The sequence below is a fragment of the Pelecanus crispus genome, chromosome 1, assembly GCF_030463565.1.
Source record: "Pelecanus crispus isolate bPelCri1 chromosome 1, bPelCri1.pri, whole genome shotgun sequence".
NCBI lineage: Eukaryota > Metazoa > Chordata > Aves > Pelecaniformes > Pelecanidae > Pelecanus > Pelecanus crispus.
The window spans coordinates 10,348,302-10,369,650 of record NC_134643.1 but is presented as its reverse complement, the minus strand read 5'-3'; the positions used below and the strand labels follow the sequence as shown (position 1 = coordinate 10,369,650).

Here is a 21,349-nt window from a genome sequence, read left to right as displayed (position 1 = left end):
CCATTAGAAGCCATGCTTTAAGGATGTCTCCCTTGACTGCATGGACTAAACACATCAGGCCTTCAAATCTTTGTTGTCAGCACTAACCATCTGACCTAGCGATCGTAGGAAGCGAAATTTCTCCAAATTTTTCTGTATTCAGTATGTTCAAATTACAAGACATATTTCCAGTCCTTAAATCTTCATTCAGCAGATGCAGATAATAATTGTTTTGGACCTGTGAACAGCTAAAGGGATATCAAGAAAAGGCTGCAGCACTAAATGCCTGATTTAATGACATCTCATATTTTTGTACCTCTGATTAATGCGTAGTTAACAAGGCAAAACAAAGTCCTTTGTGGATACAGTCCAGCAAACAAGTGGGTTTTCAGGATTTTGCAACCACAGCACGATTGCTGTACATTAAACTCTTCTATGAGCATTAGCAAGCTTCCTTTATTTTGAATTATGTTTTTCAGTAGTATGTACTTCATACAGCACAGAATGAATTTATTTAAGGAACAGAAGAGTATTTCAGGAATAACTCAAAACATTAGGAAGACTTGAGGTCAAGCGGCAGCCAGTCCCTTTCTGACCATAACTAAAACAAAATGGGTTTTGCTCTGTAGAGTAATCCTGTCCCACATTTTTGGCATGACTTTATTAGCAAAGAAATGAACAATACTGCTTGGTTTCAGCTCAAGCAGTCGCACCAAGCCCAGCAGCAATTTAAGTTGCAACCACAGTCTAGATCTAAAGAGTGTCTCTGGTTTATCTCTTCTATCTGGGTGGAGTAGTCACCTGTCTCCTGGAGAAATCAGATTACACCTCACCTTTCCAAACAGGATCAACACCTGCTAATTGCGTGGAGTATTTCAGACAAACAGGTTGTCAAGCTTGTTGTAGGCACATAAAGCACTTAGATTCCGTATCAGTAAGCTTGCCTTTATTCAGCATATTACAGACATATCCTGTAACGACTTCCACTCACAGCCACCTAAGACAAATATACTTAAAACTTCTATGCTGAAAGTGAACATAAAACCATGAAGTGTTGAAAGGAAGCAAAAGACTGTTGCATCTACAAGGGACAGTTGCTTAGCAATATTTGTGCCTGTAAATAAACATACTCTGTAAACTAGACTGTGAAGTTACTTGTGCCTTTCTGTGGGAATCTGGGAATTTGTGTGTGGATATTAAACTATTTTGACACCACAGACAGATGCTGAACAGAGAAACCTTAAGTGACAAGTCTAAAATTCCCACTCAGTAAAAATTTGACACTAAAGTGAAATTGTTGAAATGAGAGTTTGCTGAGAGGTTTGGGTTTTTTTTTTTTTGTTGTTAGGTCGCTTTTTGGGGGGGTGGTTTTGGGGGTGTTTTGTTTTTTGTTTGTTTGTTTGTTTGTTTTATATTCATGATACATGTATAGTAACCTGAAGTTTTGGAATATGTTAATTGGGAATGAATTATAGAATCATAGAATCATTTAGGTTGGAAAAGACCTTTAAGATCATCCAGTCCAGCCATTAACCTAACATTACCAAGTCCACCACTAAACCAGTTAAGGGTAGAGTAGTAATTTCATGTTTCCTGGCTTGGTGGCTGGATTATTTATAATGAAAGTAAAAAGTAGGAATCATTAAGATTGGAAAGGACCTCTAAGATCATCAGTCCAATCATCAACCCAACATCCCCATGCCCACTAAACCATGTCCCCAAGTGCCACGTCTACCCGTTTTTTGAACACTTCCAGGGATGGTGACTGCACCACCTCTCTGGGCAGCCTGTCCAATACTTGACTACCCTTTCCGTGATGAAATTTTTCCTAATATCTAATCTAACCCTTTTTTTTTCTTAAATTTAATTTTTCTTTTTTTTGAAAGCAAGCAAAAAAAGTTTATTGTAGCTTTCTTCATCCAAACTGAAGCATGGCCAGCAACAGCAAGAGCTTACACCTTACCTATTCTGATCATGGTATGAGATTCAAAGGAAAACTGGGTAAAAGCAACCATTTCAGAAACCCTTTCCCCAAATTAGACAGCTACATATGATAAAATTGGGAGCAAAACTAAGAAATTAAAATACATATTTGCATCCTCCTACCTTTCCTCTTTGCATTTGCAACTTAAATAGGCTTCTTTGGATTTAGCAGATTGTCTGCTAAATTACCCAAGGGAATTACCCAAGGGAAAAAGAGATCAATAGATTATTTGATCCAACACAGATCACATCACTCAGTCAGAAAAAGAAAAATAACAAACAAGCAAAAAAAAAAAAAGCAAGAGAAAAAGATACAGATTCTCCCTTTATTTACTGTTCTTACTTTTCTTGTTCCATCTTCAGAATACAAAACTTTCTCCACAGTTTTTCTAAAGATCTTCCGTTGACATAAAGATGTGGAAACTGAACAAAGCATTAGCTTCAACATAGGAAATAATTGCATATTATTTCCTAGGTTATTTTAAGAACTTTAACTAGTATTCAGTTTTTTTACTTATTACAAAAGAAAAAAAGACAATATTTTAGGCTTGTGTGCAGCAGGAATGAATTTAGTAGAACTATTTTTGGTGTATGTAAGTAACAGGACTACAGAAAGGAAATTAGTTGTGGACAAAGTCAATAATGACATAGTGACCACATCTTGAGTGTAGAGGAACTGTGATATGTGATCTTTCAGAGTAGGCCTATCCTTAATTTTTAAACTAGCCTTCCTTTTACTAAAGCAACAGAAAAAAAACCCCAAACTAAACCAAACAAAATAAAAAAAAATCCCAGTCTGTTTGCTAAAATATAAAAAATGTGAAGAAAATTCGGGGGGGGGGGGGGGGGGGCGCGGGGAGTGACTGACACCAAAAAAAGGCTTTTCTCTGACTTCATGAACTTCATAGTGAATCCCTGAAAGAAAACAGGGACTAAACATATCAATCATTTTTACTAGTTATCCAGTGAATGTGTTTCTTTGCAAAGAAACATACAAAGAATAAATTTACTCTGTCCATCTTGGGATGCAATAAATCATAACAAAGAATTACCCAACATAATTTTGAAATAGAAATAGCTGGTAACTCAGCCATAAATAAAAGTAATTCTCAGACTTTGCCAAGGCCAAACTAGGGCTTATGAGGAACACCTATTGATAAAAAATTAAACCCCATCATTTTGGGAACAAGTTTTCCTTCATTTCTCCTTTACTTCCCCTTTCCTAACTCTGTGACTTTGTATTTCAAAAACAACAAAGAAAACATTTCTGCAAGACTGCATTAAATCCGATGAATATTAAGTTTCCTTCAGAGGCAAATTTCTATAGTCACACCTATAAACAGGAAAATAAGGCCAAAATTGGAAAATTAGCTGTCTCCTTGATCTATATCAATTTGTTCCCCGTGCTCAAAGACTTAAATGACTTCCCATGATACGTAAGTGGGTAAAATATGAAAATCTGAACAACTGCCAACTTAATTCTTCCTCTGTATAAGTACACATGTTATTACCTTACGGTAACTGATTTGCCTTGGTCAGTTCATATAAAGAAATATATGCAAATGTCTAAATGAACACAAGCTGTAGGATCAACATCTGAACTACGAGCCATAAATGCGGCTTTATGCTGGTGGGTGTGTTGTGGCGGTCCATCCAAGAACTGGAGCTGGCACAGAGTTTCCCGGGGCGGGGGCGGGCAGGAAATTATATTAGAGAGCTTCACAGGACTTTGAAAGATTCCAGTCTATTATACTTCTTTTTTACCAAGCTCAGTTCACCTCTAAGTGAAGGGGTTGTAGGTTTGTTTGGGTTTTTTTACCCATACGCCTCTTTCTGGTTTGTTCGTAGCCTATGCAAAGCAGTTGTACGCAGCAGCAATATTAAAGCAGCACACTACTTACAAAATGTCTCACCCTCTCGTCTCACAAATGGTAAGAAACGCTTTGGTAGGAAATCATGCCCACATTAAAGATCATGGACAATATTACAGGTGAGCAGCCCTCAAGCTAATAATCCCAGCATACTAACTGGGACACTTGTAGAGTTGGAAAGGATATACAGTGGCACTATTTGTCTACAAACGGCTCATAAGTCACATTTCTCCTTGTAGTAGGTAATACTGAGAGTAAATTCTGTCCCTAACCTCAGTGGAGGTCCATTGCTTTGAATTTTTGCTCACTTTACCCCTTCCTACTCCCAGGGGATGTTCACCTCTTCCCTAGGCTAGATGGGGATCCTGGGTCTTTAGGTTCTGTTAAAGGATTTCAGTGCTACGCTGGAGACAGGGAGCCAGAAAGGAAGCAGGGATGGCGGTGAGGGTTGGTGATAGATAGACAAGCTGGAAATCTGGCTGTATTTGTCCTCAAAGGAAGAACTCTGACAGAAAGGAATGAACTTCTCTTTGGCACACCCAAAGGGCCAGAGGTAATTTGACCGGAACAATTGTGCCTGTCAGATGAATTTAGAAGCAGGCTTTCTAGATCCAGCCAGCATTGTATATTTAATTTTTAGATTCCCTTTTCAGATCTTTGTTTACAATAACAGATGAAAAGAATTACTTTTACTTTCTGCCTCCATGTTCTTCTGTTTTCCCTAAGGCAACAACAGTAATAAAATGAATTATAGGGAATAGCACTCATTTATTGCCAACTTTGTTTTTCCAAAGTATCACCAGATATGGCTGAGGGACACTTGCTAAGTTACACAACACTTTTTCTTTTTTTTTTGTTTTTGTTCTTTCTTTCCAAATTAAATCATTGCACACTGACAGACCTATAAGCCTATGGAATTGTTAAACTTCCGATGATTTAGGGGAGGGATAGAAAACTTTAAAGGAAGCATAAACTGAGATGGCATATGAACATTTTGGGTTAAATTACATATTATCATTACAAATGTGATGGTGAATTAAATTACAGCCATGTGATTCTACCTGCATGAACCATGAACTCAATATTAAGTGCCAGCCACACTTAAATGCAAAGAAGCATGCACAGAATATAGTTATATCATGTATAATGTGAAGAGTCTTGTCTCTTCTTAACTGAGAGAAGGTTTCTGAGCTACAGTGATTCCAAATTACCACCAAGAGAACTATCAAGTATAAAAAAATGAATCACAGTTAATTCAGGTAAGAGTTAATAACTAGGTAAAATCTGACGGCAATTAAATAACCCAAGTCAATGTCTATCTCCTATAAATTATAATGCAGTCAGTGTTAATGGACACACAATTGTGCTGATACACTTTAGCTGTTAAGGGAAATGACACAAAAGTGTAACTCTCTGTATGGACCTATTTGTTCATGTGACAGAGCGTATGTAGAAGCTTGCTGGTACCAAGTGAAAGTGCTTGGTCCTCTTTGTATCTGTTTGTATATCAACATTTAATTCTCACCAGAAACATCCAGGGAGTAGCCGATTTCATACAGCATGCAAAGTGTGTATAATATCTGTCATCATGTAACTTGTCCTACATGACTTTGTTAGAGTACCCACTGAAATTTTAAAGATTTATACACATAGAGGCCAGAAAGCACCATTTCAACAATTTAATTTGAGCTGGGATCTTTAAAAGTGGCTACTTTTAGATAGTTTAGATAGTCAAAGCACACTCGAAAATAACATCCTGAGGTGCCCTTCAGAAACACATCTTTAAAGCTTTCAGGTCATAGAAATCTATCATAACCTTTAATAGGGATTTCTCTGATTAATTGTGTACCATGCTAACTGCGGCTACGGTGCCTCAGCCAAACCTAGTGCAGAGATGAATCGACTAAACAGCAGACCAAACTTTTAAAACAATAGTAAATTAATGCTTTAAGGCCTAGATGAGCTTTCCAGTCAAGAAGCTATCCCTACCCCATCCCTACCTGCAAAACTAACTAGTGTTTCTGGTAACTTTTGTAAATCACCCAAGCTTCACTGTGCTGGTTTATGACATCCCAGGAATGTCAGAGTGGAATTGTAGCCACATTTTTTTTGCAGTTACCTATTATTTAACCCATATGTAATGCAGAGATTGCCATGTATTTCTGCTGGGTCCCAGGTGCCTGTGAGATCTTAAAATCAAAATATTGAGGGATATGACTAGCAGCATGTCTGTACTGTAATTTCAGTATAATAACTGAGAAATATTCTGCAGAGACTTTGTCTTCTTTGATCATTACCAAGGTCTGGTCAGGAATCATGAGAAATATTCACGGGACTTACAGCAACCAGAATAGATCAAATGAGAGACTGAAGTCCGGAATAGTAAGAAATCCTCACAGAATTGCTCATTTAGTTGAATTACATAAGCAAATAAGTTATTTGTTTATTTGTTATTTATAGTCTAATTTTTCATGAACAATGTTAGTTCGGTGCTTGTGATACTCTATACTGAGGAAAAGGAAATATATTGTAATACTAAGTACTTGCATGGGACAGTAATTATGATTTTATTGGAAAAAAGTCTGTATTTTATGGGAAAGTGTAGCAGTTAACTTCTATCAGAGAAGTCCTGCTGTAAGTAAGTATTGCATAGCTGGGGTGAGTCTTTCAGCCTCTCTTCTCAGCTTACCCATATTAAAAAAAGATCCGAAGCATACTTTAAAAGGTACATCTTTCTATCCACTGAGCAAAGCTTGACTAATTAACATATACTAAGCCCTGCAAGAAATAGAAATTAAAATGACTGCTTAAGGAACAAAGGGATATTAGGAGAGGGGAACAGCTTAAGTCAGCCGCCCTCCTCAAATCCCACGTGGACTGTCCTGAGCTACAAACCTGCTGCGCCTAGATTGGCATGACTGACAGCGTCAGTATAAGGAATCCCTCTGAAGGAGTGAAAACGACAGTAAATTACCTCTTATAATTATGAGAGGAAATCGCAGAGGTCATAGCTGAGGTTAGCAGTGGGGCAGAGCCGGGGTTATACTTGCGCTGCAGCTGCTGCAGTGCACCTGGCCTATTAGTGGGGACCTGCATTTTCAGCACTGAGTTCCCCTGGAGATCAATAATTAAAACAAAAAAAATTTAAAAAAGACCTCTATGTAGAAGCGTAGACTGTCACGTAAAAAGTTTTGAACCATCACAAGTGAAGAGTATCTGATATCTTAGCAGTGGTACACGCTGAAAGCAATATTAAATCAAGCACATTTTATATGCCACTTTATTTGTCCTCTATTTCTCTTGTTCCCTCTAATGAGAGTCTGTTGAGTTATTTTTATGGCCTTTATATTTCACACTCCCAAGGCACTGACAATGGCTTTAAGGAATAAATGAGGGAAGAATAATAAGTTTCTTGAATGATCCGTAATCTTTATCTGTAATTACAGTTAAAGCAGTTACATTAAGTACTTTGTTTGTAATGCACTGTTTTATGGCAAGAATAGATAGCTGTACGTATTTAAAGATGATGACCTGAACACGCAGATATATATTCCATCCTTCTAGTTGCCTACCAAAATTAGACATACATCACTTATGACCTATGCCTTTATTTTTTTTATTTCTCACCTCCTCTTGTAGAGAAGTCTGAAAATTAAAAAACGAAAGCAAATCCACCCCCCACAACCCATATATGTGAAAAACGTTTTTCAAAACAAATTATCTGATTCTAGCAACATTTTGCTGTACTACTGTTATCCTCAGTTTGGGCTGCACTGTGTCCCAAACTCTGTACCCCTGTTCTGCCTTATTCTTTTCCACCAGCTCATGGGAGGGCTGCTTCTAATGCACAGGACCACAGCAGGCAACTAACGTGCCAGGGTCACAGACAGCACTGGAATGTGGTATTGGCTTCACCTTTTTCTCGTGATCAGCAGGTGTAGCCACCCTAGTACCATAGGAAGAAAAAGAATCAAGGTGAATAAAATAGTTACAGTATAAATAGCCCTCTCAAGCTGACCGCAGTCAGAGGATGGGCACCTGAACTTCCCAGCTCACTCCAGAATAACAGTGATTTACAATGAATGTATTGGAATCAGCCTAGTGCAATGTATAAAATATACTCTTTCTTACTATTGTGAATTTCTAAAAATAATTATTAACAAATAAAAGAGTATACTTTCATTCTAGGTGCTGAATCTCCTATTAATTTTCTAGGTTTCAAAGCCAGCTATAAAAAAAATCTACTTAATGTAATGTCATAATACTCAGTATAAGATCAAACTGCAAGGTTAGTTAATTAGCTCAGACATTTAACACTAGCCTTATTTTTTTTTAACATTGAATATTAGATATTCTAGTCCTCACCTTGCAAAGTACTCCTGAAAATTATTTGTGAACCTGAAGAGGGATTAATTTAAATGTATTATTTCTGTGTAATGAGATAGCCCAAGTACCTGGCACTTTAGCTGTCCCTTCACATATATAGCTTAACCCCTGTTTCTTAGTTTTTGCCTAAACAACCTCTACTGTTCCCAAATGGCTTTTTATGAAGACAACTGTCCTCTATGGCCTAGGTAAAGACTGACAAAACTATTTTTAATATGACCTAGGAAATTATTCAAATGGAGCTCTCTAGAGGCTTATGGTTGGCATTATGAATATTTTACAGACTCATCTCTGAAAATCAGGCCAATAGCATATACACATGGGGCCAAGTTCCACTCTCAGTTATACCTTGGTAACCACAATGATTTCCCATTTGGCTGTGCTGTGCAAGTATTTGTTTGCCTTATTGCATGCATGTATTTTTTTTTTATCTTTTTTTCCCCTTCCTCAGCCCTGCCTTCCTATTTACCATATTGTTCTTATAAAGAAGACAGTTATTATCAGTGTGGAATGATTATTATTTGGAGGCTACTGGCAATGTCTCTCCTACCTCATAAATACAGGCAATAAGGTGTACACAGGAATGAGGGAAAATGTACAGAAAATTATACCTAGTGTAACAGTGTCTTTCCTGGGGCACCAAAACTGGTGCAGAATGTTAAAACCACTTTGACCTCAATCTTGCTATGAACTCCGTGCAGGAAAGAGCTCAGGGAAACCCACTGACTCCAATGAGATGCCACAAAGAGAAAGCACTTCTTGGAACTCACTGTAGGACTAGGACCTGGAGCAGGGTGAAAATAGGTCAAAATATTATGTACCCCGAGACCAGGAGACAATTATGTAAGGGTTAATATTTCTCATTCTGATGCCTCTCCTCCCTTCTTTTTCTTGCTGATTTTTTTTGGTAGAAATTTTTTATTTCATTTGCATGATTTCCATTTATAAATTTAAACTGTTAGTCATAAAGACAAAATTTCATTATTTTCAATAAGAAGGCTGAGCTAGCTCAAGACTGAAGTTATGATCTGATGTGTGACCTTACAGAGGAGGAAAAATACTTTGACAATTAACACAATAAGACATAATAAAATATTTACAACCTTTTATAAAAGAAAAAAAAATGCTAAAAAGATTTGTACTTACCAGAATATCTTTTCCAGCCCACTTGCACTCATCCCTTCGGGAATGAGATACAGGCCAAACAATCTAAAGGCACAGAACAAAAATCACGTTGTGTTATTTCATGCTTCAATAATCACAAATTGCAGACCAAATGCTACAGAGTGTCTTTACCCAGTTTCTCTTTCCCCCATTTTTTTCCTTGTTTCCTTTCCTTCCATAAAATTTGTCAACAAAGAAATGAAATGGTAGGAGCAAAACAGAGATAATAGGGATCACAGTAAAAACAATCTTGAAATATAGCCTGTATTGTGAATCTGAGCAGTGAATATTGAATACTAATGATAAGAGGGTTGATTCTCCGTTAAGTGAGTGTTCTTCCACTGTTTTAAATCTCTTGTAATGGAACGGAGACTGAGAGCAAAAAATTGCAGATACTCACTAACAATAAATTGCATCTGTGTGAAATGCAATCTCATGTTAGAGTTACAGCATCAGAAATGAGGTGTTTGCCTCTTCAGTGTATCTACTAGTTCAGTCTTTTACTAGGTTTAGTTAATTAAATAATAAAAAAGAAGCTATGGTATTTGAAAAGTATCACACCATCAAAATAGAAATGTTTATGCTGTTCCTATAGAGCTACCCTAACACAAGTAAACCTAAGCCTAGGTTTACTGTAGTGTTTGCTTAGCAGAAAATGGATCTCACCTCATACAGAAAAAATCCAGAGACCCTCACAGTCAATTATTCATGTTTTTTTGAAAAGCTTTTAGGAATTACATATAGAATAAAACATGATCTTTCCATAAAATGCCAGGCTATTCATTTGGGAGCCTCAGATAATGCAATATGAATGGCCATGAGTCTGGATTACAGCCTTGGTGTTCAATACAGTTTGTTAAAAGAAAATGAAAGGCACAGTATTCAAAAAGGAAAGAAAAAAGACTGAATGTGGATGACAGAAGAGGTTGAAGGAGGTGTTATATATGACATTTGAAAATACAGTTTGCAACCACGTTTTTAAATCCAAAATTTTCTTAAAACTTAATGAAAACCAAACAGCAATCAAACATCTTAAGTCTATAAAATAAGGCTGAAAATTTTATGAGCACATTCTCTCTCAAAGGATTCCTGCTACTTCCTGTTTCTATTCTCAGCTTAAAATGTGCAGAGACATGTGAAAATTTAAATTTACTAGGTTGAAAAACATTAACCAAACTTCTCAGATCTCCCAAAAGGACTAGTTCAAGTTCAGTTCAAGATTTGGGCAAAGATTTCTATATTATGCAAACCAGCATTCTAACCTATAAAATGAATGACTAGATGTTCTTTTTCCTTATTCTCACAGCACAATATTTTTCTCTAATTTGGTTTAAAAGTCAGCTAAATTCCACCATTTTTAATAGACTGGAAAGTTTGGCTTTTTGAGTTGTGCTCCTTTAGAGTCATATGATGTTATTAACATTTAGACAGAAACATGAGTTCTTTTTTACATGGTGGAAACAGCAACTAGTGAAGTTCAAGCTCAAGTGCAGCACTGGCTGCATTGTGATTTTGATCAAAGTTGCTTTAGTGACCCTCCTGTCTTTAATAAGCAGATCCCCACATTTTTTAAGCCTTTTGCCTATTCTTAAACCTAAAGTCTAAATTGTAAGTCTGTTCTTTAAGTTTGTTGCCAACATTCAGTGCCACGTTACCAACAGAAATGCTTTATTTAATATAGTAATAGTCGTATGTAATTTCAAGTAGCATTCTAAAGGTATCTGGATATGTAAGTGTGTAAGATACAATTCCTCCCATTCTGTAGAGCTGTTTTCTGCAATGGAAACACCTTCTTTCCTTTAATTATTCCAGATGTTTTGCACATTAAGCTATCAATCCCTCAGAGAATTCAAATAAATAGCTAGTTTCCTTTATAACTGCTCTAAAGAGAATAGAAAAGAAAATACCCTGTTTTCCTTTTATCCTTTTTCCTTAGAGAATACAAATGAATAGCCTGTCTTCCCTCTGAACAGAAAACACAAGGTATTTATTGCAATCATCTTAGGAAGCTAATAGTCAAACGGGCAAAAGGTCAGGAAAAGCAAGAAAAAAAATCCCTGGGTATTGAAGCAATATATCTCTCATAAAAGGGTACTCTCTCAATTTTAAAATGTGCCATCAAAATACTTAAATATAACAAATCAAACCTCCATCCTATTGTTTACCTTCTTAGCATTTTGTCTTATTAAAATAAATGAAAAATGAAATTTTTTATTTAGGCTCCAACAGAAGAACATCACTGAACTGCGTGTCAGCTTTTAATTTGTCACCAACTTTTACTGGAAAATTATCCTCTCCATCAAGAATGGCAAGCTTTTACAGACCTATTACTCTTATTAATACTGAATCTATTTTGGTTTGAAAGCAGCAAAGGCAGAGTGCCTACAAGTGCTGGGTTAAAGGAGAGAAAGCAACACTCGGACTCCCAAACACCTTCTTTTTATCTGCAAACAAATACAGAATAATGAGGCATTTTTGTGTAAACTGTCAAAATAGTTGTTTGGGCTTTTTAGCAATAAACATGAAAGTATGTCTTGTTTGTGAAGTAGCTGGATTATTCACTTGTCATTTACTTTTTCATAATCTGAAATAAGAATTGTAAATTATACAGTCATAGGTTCTAGGCTCATTATACATTTCTCTTCATAGAGTCAGCAAATGTTTTTGTTGTAATAGTATTCCCGACATTCAAACACTTACTACATAATTCATACAGTGCCCAATACAGTCTGAGTAATAAGAATTCTGCAACATTAAAAGTATATATTTACGTTGTACAAAACATGAATGAAAGTACCTTTTGATATTCCTTGATGTTAACCAGGTTGAAAGAAAATATGTGATCCTTTGCTCCAACATACAGCCGACTCCGTTCTTCATCCAAGAGGAAAGTATGGTAACTGGAGCTATTAGCTAGTCCATTGAAATGGATTATATTGTTGGATTCCAACATTTCTGTAAGATAAAGGTAATACTTTCCTTGTTAATACGGTCAAATAAAATACAGGCTTATATTTTGACTTGTATGGATTTCATTTTAAGAATTTATACTTACAGAGCAAAAACCAGGGAAAGCGTTATGTACCTGGGCCCACGAACGCTTTTATTTCAAGTACCTAAACCCAAACTGCTTGTGAGATTCAGCTCTACACAAACAAAGGTCAAAACATCAGCGAAATCAATTACAAACCTGTATGAGGTTTTAGGTGGTAAAATTCTATCCATGAAACTCATCAGCTGTTGGACAAAGTTCAATTTTGTTTGATCAATGAGATTTAAAAAGATAAACCTGAGGATGACCAGCCAATAAAAAACACATCTAAACACAAAATCTCCTACTTCCAGCATACAAAACTATTTCATGTAGATCTGTAAGTTAAGAGAACAGGAATAAGAATGACTAGTTGACAAGATAAAATAATATAAACAACTTATTCTTAGATTTATTACTATCTCCCCAGCTTAGTGGCACAGGCAGCATGTTGTTCCCTTGCTTGGGATTGTATATTTACCTATCACAAGAATAAAACTAGAGAAGTTAATTTTGCTTGTGTTTAAACCGCAAAATTATTTTCTAGTTCTCATACTCCTCACAGAGTTGTTGCACTTGCCGAGGACAGGATTTTTTTTAAGTACAAGGATCCACAGAATGCTCTTAGCTATTCACAAACATTAACAGAGACATATGCATTTTCCTGAAACGGCTTTTTTTTTTTTTTTCCCCGCAAGATAATACAGACCATATTAGTATAAACTTTCATGAAAACGCTCTTTCTTTATTCCTGTCTACCTACATTCACATCGGGACCAAAGCCAAACCACCTCTATCAGTTCAAGGCGTGTCTGCACTAGTAAGTCATCAATAAGAGAGTTTCTCTGTGATGACAAATCCTACGCGGTTCAAGCTCTGCCCTTGTGATGTATGGAGGCAACCACACAGTTTTGGGAGCAGAAGCAGTTCCATCGATGCTAGTGCAGCTCCTCATGCAGCTCCCATGAGGACAGAGCAGAAAGGGAGCTAACACATCGGGGTCCGATGGCTGATGGCTAGAGCGCACCGCCACAGCCTCAGGCATCTAACGCTTGTGTTGGCTCTGCCATATCTGCAAGCCAAGGGTGTGCGTTGCTCCTCTAAAAACAGCTGCCAAATGCCTAGATGTCTAGGATTTGCCTAACAGTACAGCTACCTGCTATGACTTTCTGGTTTTCAGTAAGATCATTCCCATTTTCCACCATTACTTGAATCGATGAGCGAGCGTAACATAGCATCCCCTATGCCGCTGAAAATCAAGGTGAAGCTGCTGTTAAAACAGACGCTTCTGCTTAATTTTCTATTTAAATGCATTTTCCTTCCTTTTTTCCACTTCTTTTATTTTAAGTAGAACAAGGAAGATGTTAGCTGGGGCTTTTTTGGACTTAGATATTAGTGGTACTTATGATTTTACAGAATTTCAGCACCGGCAGCTTAGTAGTAGTCCCACAGATGTTAAACTTATTTTTTACATTCTCTTATACCAGGTGGATTTTGAAGCAGGCTCATGCTCCATAATGGCAAGAATTAGTAGGCAACATATTCAAGGAAGGTAAAGGTAACACTAAGATTTGCATACCATTCAGGCTAGCTTTGCCCCAGTATTCTTTGCACTTACTTGGAAAAACTCTCACTAGTACCAAAAAGAGCTAAGTTGTGTAGAAGTGTAGCAAAGTGTCAGAGTATGCACTATATTTTGTTCCTTATTCTATGATTTTTCTGGCTAAATATAACTATACATTTGTGTTACAGAATACTTTTTAAAACTCGTACTGCTCAAGACGTAAGTTTTTTTTTTTTTTTTTAAATGTAACAAGAAGAAATCAAATCACCCCAAGCAGTCTTGTCAAAATAATTCTTCTGGCTTCCTGCCAAGTTCTAGAATTTGACTGTATTGTCCTCCAGTTCACTTATTTGCATTTTGTTAGAGACTTTACTAATTCTCTTTACATTGTAATGACTGATTCAGATGTTGAATGTCGACTCGCTGAATAGTGAGTGATGCAGATGATTGATTGCTTAACTTGGCTTAGAACTCTCTAGGCTAGAAATGCTTTGTTGTCATCTGTATCTGATCATTTCTCTTATAATATAGCTGTCAAAAACCTTTGTAATTTTTTCATCTTTCTTGGTTTGAACTCACATAGGTATGATTCTGGCCTTTGTGGCTGTGGTGTAAAGACAAGTGTCTGCTGAAGCCAGTGTTAACACAAATGTAAAACTGATATAAATGGAAAGAAGACCAGTTAGGCACATGGTTACTTGGTTTAAAACAAGCCTGATACGATTTTTTTAATACACAGTTCTAAATAGTCACATCTACAGATTGTGATTGGTGTTTTCTTTTCTTTCTAATATTCATGAAAAATGCCAGATCATAACATTAGAGTCTAAGGTTTATTATGGCCAAGAGTAAATTACATCATCTTCACTGTTCATATGTCTCCACAGTGTAACTTAAAAGGACCAGGTGTAGCTGTGCAGGGAAATAGATTTTTTTTTTTTTTTCTCTTCATTTTTTGTGACTCTTTAGAGTATGCAATGTTAAAGGTAACACTGGTGGATTTTTTGGTGAACTTGCAATTTAAAATCAAACTAAAAGCTAAATCCCTGTTGTCTTCTCTAAGATTAGAACATTTCTCCTGGGTTTTAATCCAGTAGCTGTCCTATTGTCCCATTACAGACTTTTGCAGGAGATGACCAGATTTCCAGGTTCTATTACCCAAAAAAGTAGGCCTAAGCGTATTCCAAGCAGTGTATTTCAAATCATGTAAAATCAGGTTTCACCTTATCAGGAATCAAGTTGAGAATATAGGTTGAGGGGAAAAATGTCATTTGGGTGCTGATGATTCTAATTCACTACTAATTCAGTTAGGATTGAGTTACATCAGAACTAAGAGGTGAAAGCCTAAATAATCTCTGCAGTTACTCTGCCGTTATATTCTAACTTACATGTATTTCTCCAGTGATGAATATGGCTTTGTATGACATTCTGCAAAGGGCTGTTGAAGAGCAAAACAATGGCATTTGCACAATCAATACAGATTAAGTATACCACTTCCTCAAATTAATTAGTTTCAAAGTGTTTACCGTCCAGTGTCTTTTCAGTATCCAGCCAGTGACTAAAGCTGAGAAAATGACAGAAACAGCAGTGATAGGGCACAGTCCCAGAAGGGCACTGACATCCATCGATTCTGTTAAATGTTGATCAGTCACGATGGCAAAGTACATGGCTGATCAGTGCTAAAATAAACCAAGATTTACAACAAAGATTGCATTGCAATACCAAGAAGAAAATTGTTAATGCCTTCAGTATGTCAATGAAATTAATACTGTCTACTATGCATACCCTAATCCTTTTTCATTTTTTGTTGCTGCTGTTCTTATTAAAGGTTGGCATATCCATGACCTATGCAGACAGATAATGGTTGCCTGTACTTGAAGTCATTTTTTTTTCTTCCTCTATGCTTTGTCCAGTTATTTTTATTGCAAAGATGGTAACATTACTCCACCAGATGTTGCAGCCAAGTACCATTTCTTCAGTAATTGCTCAGAGAGCATGTTCTTACTTCCTTCTGACACATCCTCAGCTGTAGTCATGCCTGTTGTTTTGAGCAGGAGTGAATGAACCCTATAAAGCTAACCACTGCACATTATGACTCTACTATTGTCTATAAAATGCTGTATGAGGTAGATCTAGAGTGGGTGGTGATATTTTGAAGGTAATAAAGATGTCATTGCTTTTGTTATTGGCACTTACTTCCTACATTTAAGAGTGTTCCAGATGACCAAAACTAATGGTTTGAAATGCAGCCTATCTTAAAAAAAAGTCATATTATAAAGAATTTTCACTTGTGATGATCACTGAAGCCAGCTGGAGGTTGAGTTCTCAAGGTTCATGAGACAGATTCTCCTACTGACCAGTTCACTTCAACTACCTTTAACTCACAGTCCTGACTTGCTTTTTCCATCTTAATCTCCTTTCTCTGCCAGTGTCCAAGCTTGAAATATTTGACCTTTTTCAATATGCCTCTCTGTAGACTCTGCATGGCCTTTCTTCTATTAACTGATGTTTCTGTTGATCCGGTCTGACTTGTGTCAGAGCATTCACTTTGCCAGGCCAAGCTGGCAAATTTACAGAAGAAAACCAGTCCCTAAATCTTGCCTTCCTTTTAATACATGGTTATTTAATTTGCTAATGGAATCACAACTTAATAGTATGCATACGCACAGAGGGCCAAATTCCTGGAGTGAAATCCATGGAGATATGCGTGCACAAGGAATGTAGATTTGGGTTATTTTTATGACACTTTTTTCATTAAAGAATAAGCCAGAAAACCACAGCTAAGGCTAAGACGAATAGTCAGGCAGATCCTGATGTTTGCTTTATCCGTGGTTGGTATTCCACTGTAAACTGTGTTTTATGTCTGTGTTCCTTCAGTGGAGTTTGTCAAGAGGAGAACATAACAAAAGAAAACCATCTTATTTTTTACTTATCCACTACCAGGTGAACTATCTTTTTAGTGAGAGGGAGTTTGTCTGTGTAACAAGTTGGAAAATTTGTGAGCTTTGGCCTGTGTTCCTGTTACAGACTTCACAATAACATGCCAGCCAAGATTATTTTTGTTGATAAGGATCAAAGGGCCATATCAATTTATAGAAATATCAGAGAACAGGTCTCCCAGCTTCCTCACTAGGATTCAGATCAGGCCCTGTCCTATGACTGGTGACTCCGCAGAGCGACTGGATTATACAGGCAGTCCTGCTCGTCATAACACGCTTGTAAATCAAATGAGTGGGTTGCTGGTTGCACAAAATTCTCGACCTTCATTGCTTTGCCAGCAACGATAAGATCTTTCTGTATATATCCTAGCAGTAGATAAAAGATGAGTCAATGCGTATTATGCCATCAAACAGGGATTTTGCTGAATTGTGAGCAATGTCTCCCACAATGTCTTGCTAGAACATTTCCTTCTTCTCTCGCCAGGCTTTTACTTTGGCTGCAGAGTATCAGGTGGCCACATGTTTGCACATGCATTTGTTGCTTACACAGATGCATATTGTGCCTGTTCTGTATATCAGCATGTATATCTGTCTAAATAAACTTGGGTATAAATTAGTCATTAGTCTTTGAGTGATTATTTGCTGAATTCTAAGATACTAATTCTACCATGCACGGAAAGAAGTAGATATTTTTAACTTTCAACCCCTCCTGTAGCTTCCCCGTTTTATTGCTCCGAGTGTAGATGGTGAAGTCTGCCCCTGTCAAACAGGTAAGAAAAAGGCAGGGACTGGCAGGAAATCAAGACAGCTTCCTGCAAGGCATTAGCCAGCAGCACTTATTTGGCAAAACCAGGGATATAAGCAGGGAAAGGCACCAGATTTGTTGTGAGTCCATTCCCCATCCAAAAGAGACAACAGCTGCCATGCACACAGTGGGATACTTCAGTGGGATATTCCATATGTTACAAAAGTTGACAGGAACTAACTCAGATGGGTGCTGGTCAGGTGTCTGAGGTCAGGTGAGCTTGACCCCATCCCAAGTCTAATGCTTAGCAACATGGCCAGTGGCCTGAAGGACAACTTCTCTGTCCCCGTCCCCCACCCCCCTCAGGATTTGACTACTTTATACCTCAATTACTTTCTTTCATCTATACCTCAGACATCACTGGGACCTTAGGATCTAGCCCTTAGAGAGGAGATAGTTCAGCCGCCCACTCTAAGAAAAAATAAGAATCTTATTAACAGTCTACGGTATCATTGAAGCTTCTACAAAGTAATTAATTAAAACAAAGGACAGCTATTTTATCCATTTTTTAATATTTCACCTGAGAATAAAGAAAAAAAAATAATTGCAGAAACCTTTGTTTTGTTTCATCTTTCACTTTAACTGGTCAGGCTATCAGTCTTTTAGTAACATCCAAACTGCTCCAGTGTTTCCAATTTTTCTTGAGCAATTAGCCTTTCATTTCATATTAGGAGCAGAAGAAAAAAGACACAGAAAAATTACCAAAGCTCCCCTCAAAAACATATGCTTTCACATAATTTTAGAATTACGCTGCTTGGGAATATCAGAAAGTGATTAGTTTTATTTGAAATGAAACAAAAAACAGGTTTATAAAATGTATGAGATCACATACTGCAATAAGTGGTTTATCCATTTTTAGAAATGTAACACGAAAACTTTTGTAATCAGCACCTTTGGTTTTTTGCTACATTATGAGCCAGATAAACTTGAAACTACACAGCATTTGTTGTTGATGGCAATTCAGTGTTATTGTAATTTGAATGAGATAAATCACTGGGAGAAAAGGGAGGGTTATCTTATCAGTAATCAAAATACAATTGGAACAGAGCCTCTCACAGCTGTTCAATCAGTCCTAGCTTTCATCCTCTTCATCCACCTTATCATAACAGTTGCCAATCACCTGGTTTCACTGAAGTCTACTAGAAGGAGAAAAAAACAGAACCTTTTTTTTTTTTTCTGTAAACCTTTTGTTTCTGAGAGAAAATGTGATTCAGAAACATAGTTCAGGGAACCATGTTTTCATTACAATTTATCAATTAGAAGTACCTAGGACAAGATATACAGTTTTTAGTGCACTCACGATGTAAACTAAGCATTTTAAATGAAACACTCCTGCCTACCTTCCACTGCAGCAAAGAAAACTTGAGGGCCATGAGTACAGTTTGATTAAAACCAGATACTTGGAAGGAGGAATGTTGCACTAATGTTTTGTTTCAGTTGCACCGGCATAAGCATGGACTCCTTTGACTTCAAAATACTGATGCATATGTTTTTTATACTGTAAAACTGAGAGAAGATTTTAGCTCATTAATGTCAGCGCTATTTAGCTACATGACAGCCCTTAAAGTGTTCTTGATTTGAATAATTAAAAGGGTCACATGATATTTCAAAGACATAAAACATTTAGATTTTTAAAGCCAACCTGTTTTCCCTTTACTATTTGCATTATTTGTCCTTTTTGTCTCTGAAAGTGAATCCAGATTATCCCTATTGCTCAGTTGTTTTCTTATAAAACATGAGAAGTATTAACCTCTGAGCTAAACAAAGACAAAGCTTGATTTCACACATTTGTAAAATTATTGTAACATCCCATATTATGAATTTGGTTTTGTTGGAAAGATTATGGCACATATTTAACTGTGAACTTCACAGGTGCTTAAACACAACATTATTACAAAATCCCAGACAATATATATTACCTATAACCTTTTTTTGTGTGTGTGATGAATCAGACAGAAATGTATGATGGCAAAAAGAGACCAGGATCTGGTTTTACTAAGCAGTTATCTGTTTAAGGGAAAATTTATCTGGCTTAAGATTTGAGTAGGTAACATCTTTGCTACCTCCCATTTGTGCTGGTATAAGCAATGCTCAAGAGAAATAATGGAAGTGATGTATTGTACCAATGAGCCCCCAGCTGTTAAGGACAACATCTATAACCCTCAAGGTTTTCTAAAATGTGGCAAAATAATATGGCAAAATACTGAGCTAATGAGAATGGTTTCTAAACATGCTAACTCAGATAGCAGAAACACTGTAGGCATATTAACTCAGCCTTCTACTTGGGTAATATATCCTCAGTGAGCTTGGTTAGCTCAAAGTGGCACTGCAAGACCCAAAATTGCACCATCTGAGTTAGCACAGGTAAACAGCCATCTAAATCCCATTCATTAAGTAACCCAGTTATCAGATCTAGTTAGCAGTTCATCAGTTCTCAGCTATTTGTATGATACTGCTGGAAAGTTAGTCTTCAACAAGCAGAACCGGTACTGGTTATCAAGAAAGTGAAACTGTGGATAGTTGTCACTTCAGGGATTACCTTATCTATAAACAGTACCATGCTTGTCTCATTAAATACCATATCACAGAGGCATGAACACCTTTTCAATGACTAACAGCACAGATAGTTGTTTTCCCAGGGCACAAATGTATTTCATTCAGCCAAGTGGGGATGAGATGGGAAGACTGTCATGTCCTACACTCTGCATGGCCTATCCACATGTCGGGTCCAAGTGTACCATGAAGCACAGTTTTCACTCACTGGCTGTTCCACAAAAAAGCAAGATACAGATTTCCAATTCATGAACTTTTTCTCCCAGAACAAAAGCAAAGCAGGAGAGGAACTGTTGCCTTATAGGCACACCTACTTGGTCATAATGTTGACCATGCTGCAGTATAGACACACTTCAGCTAGCTTGAAACACACTCATGTACTTGTAGTGTCTAAAGCCACTGACTAAGAGGCCAGCAAAGATCAACTGATTTTGATCCTCATCTAATTGTGCCTCGATGAAGCTGCCTGTTGAATAACTAGGGTGTTCCATCAGGCTGAGCAGGCAAGCTACTTTGAAGTTAGCTCAGGGGATATAACTATATTTTGTCATAATCATGATAACAAATGAAAGTCAGATATACTCAATGCAAAGACAAGATGTCTACATGCTGCTTTTTGCACAAGTACAATTTGAGACATTTTAAAGTCAGTTCCTCTTCCAAAAAAACATTATTTCTGAAAAAAAATGTCTCAGGTGAAAATAAAACTGTCTGGGTAATGTGAAAACCTGTCAAGATGTTTGGGGACTATTAAGCAACAAACTACTTAAAATACCATGTTTTAGAAAATTCCTTTCTGAAAAGCTGGTCTAGTGAGAAGGTCAGTTCATTTTTTTTTTTCTCATTCATCTCTTAACAACATTGTCCTTTATTCTAAATTCCTAACAACTGAACCGGAAATTCCAAAATCCAGTCAGCGTCTTTACAACACACATACCATGGACAATTAGGAGTCAAAAGTAACAACATTGTCAATAACTGTATTGCAGCTGTGATAAACGAATGCCTTCCTCCTGCAAGTGCATATATGCCTTTTTCAGGGCAAAGAGTATTAAAGCTTTTTCTAACTTTTAA

The 21,349-nt window shown here is 36.9% G+C and overlaps 1 protein-coding gene across 1 annotated transcript in view; it reads right to left on the bottom strand.

The window, feature by feature from the left end:
• Positions 1-21,349, bottom strand: part of SEMA3A (semaphorin 3A) — a 170,717-nt gene that overhangs the window by 109,026 nt on the left and 40,342 nt on the right. Inside the window, exons 3-4 of the mRNA XM_075727722.1 lie at positions 12,181-12,338; positions 9,366-9,428 (exon numbers count right to left, since the gene is read on the bottom strand). Coding sequence (XP_075583837.1) covers positions 9,366-9,428; positions 12,181-12,338 — 221 coding nt within the window. The remainder of the gene's footprint in view (positions 1-9,365; positions 9,429-12,180; positions 12,339-21,349) is intronic.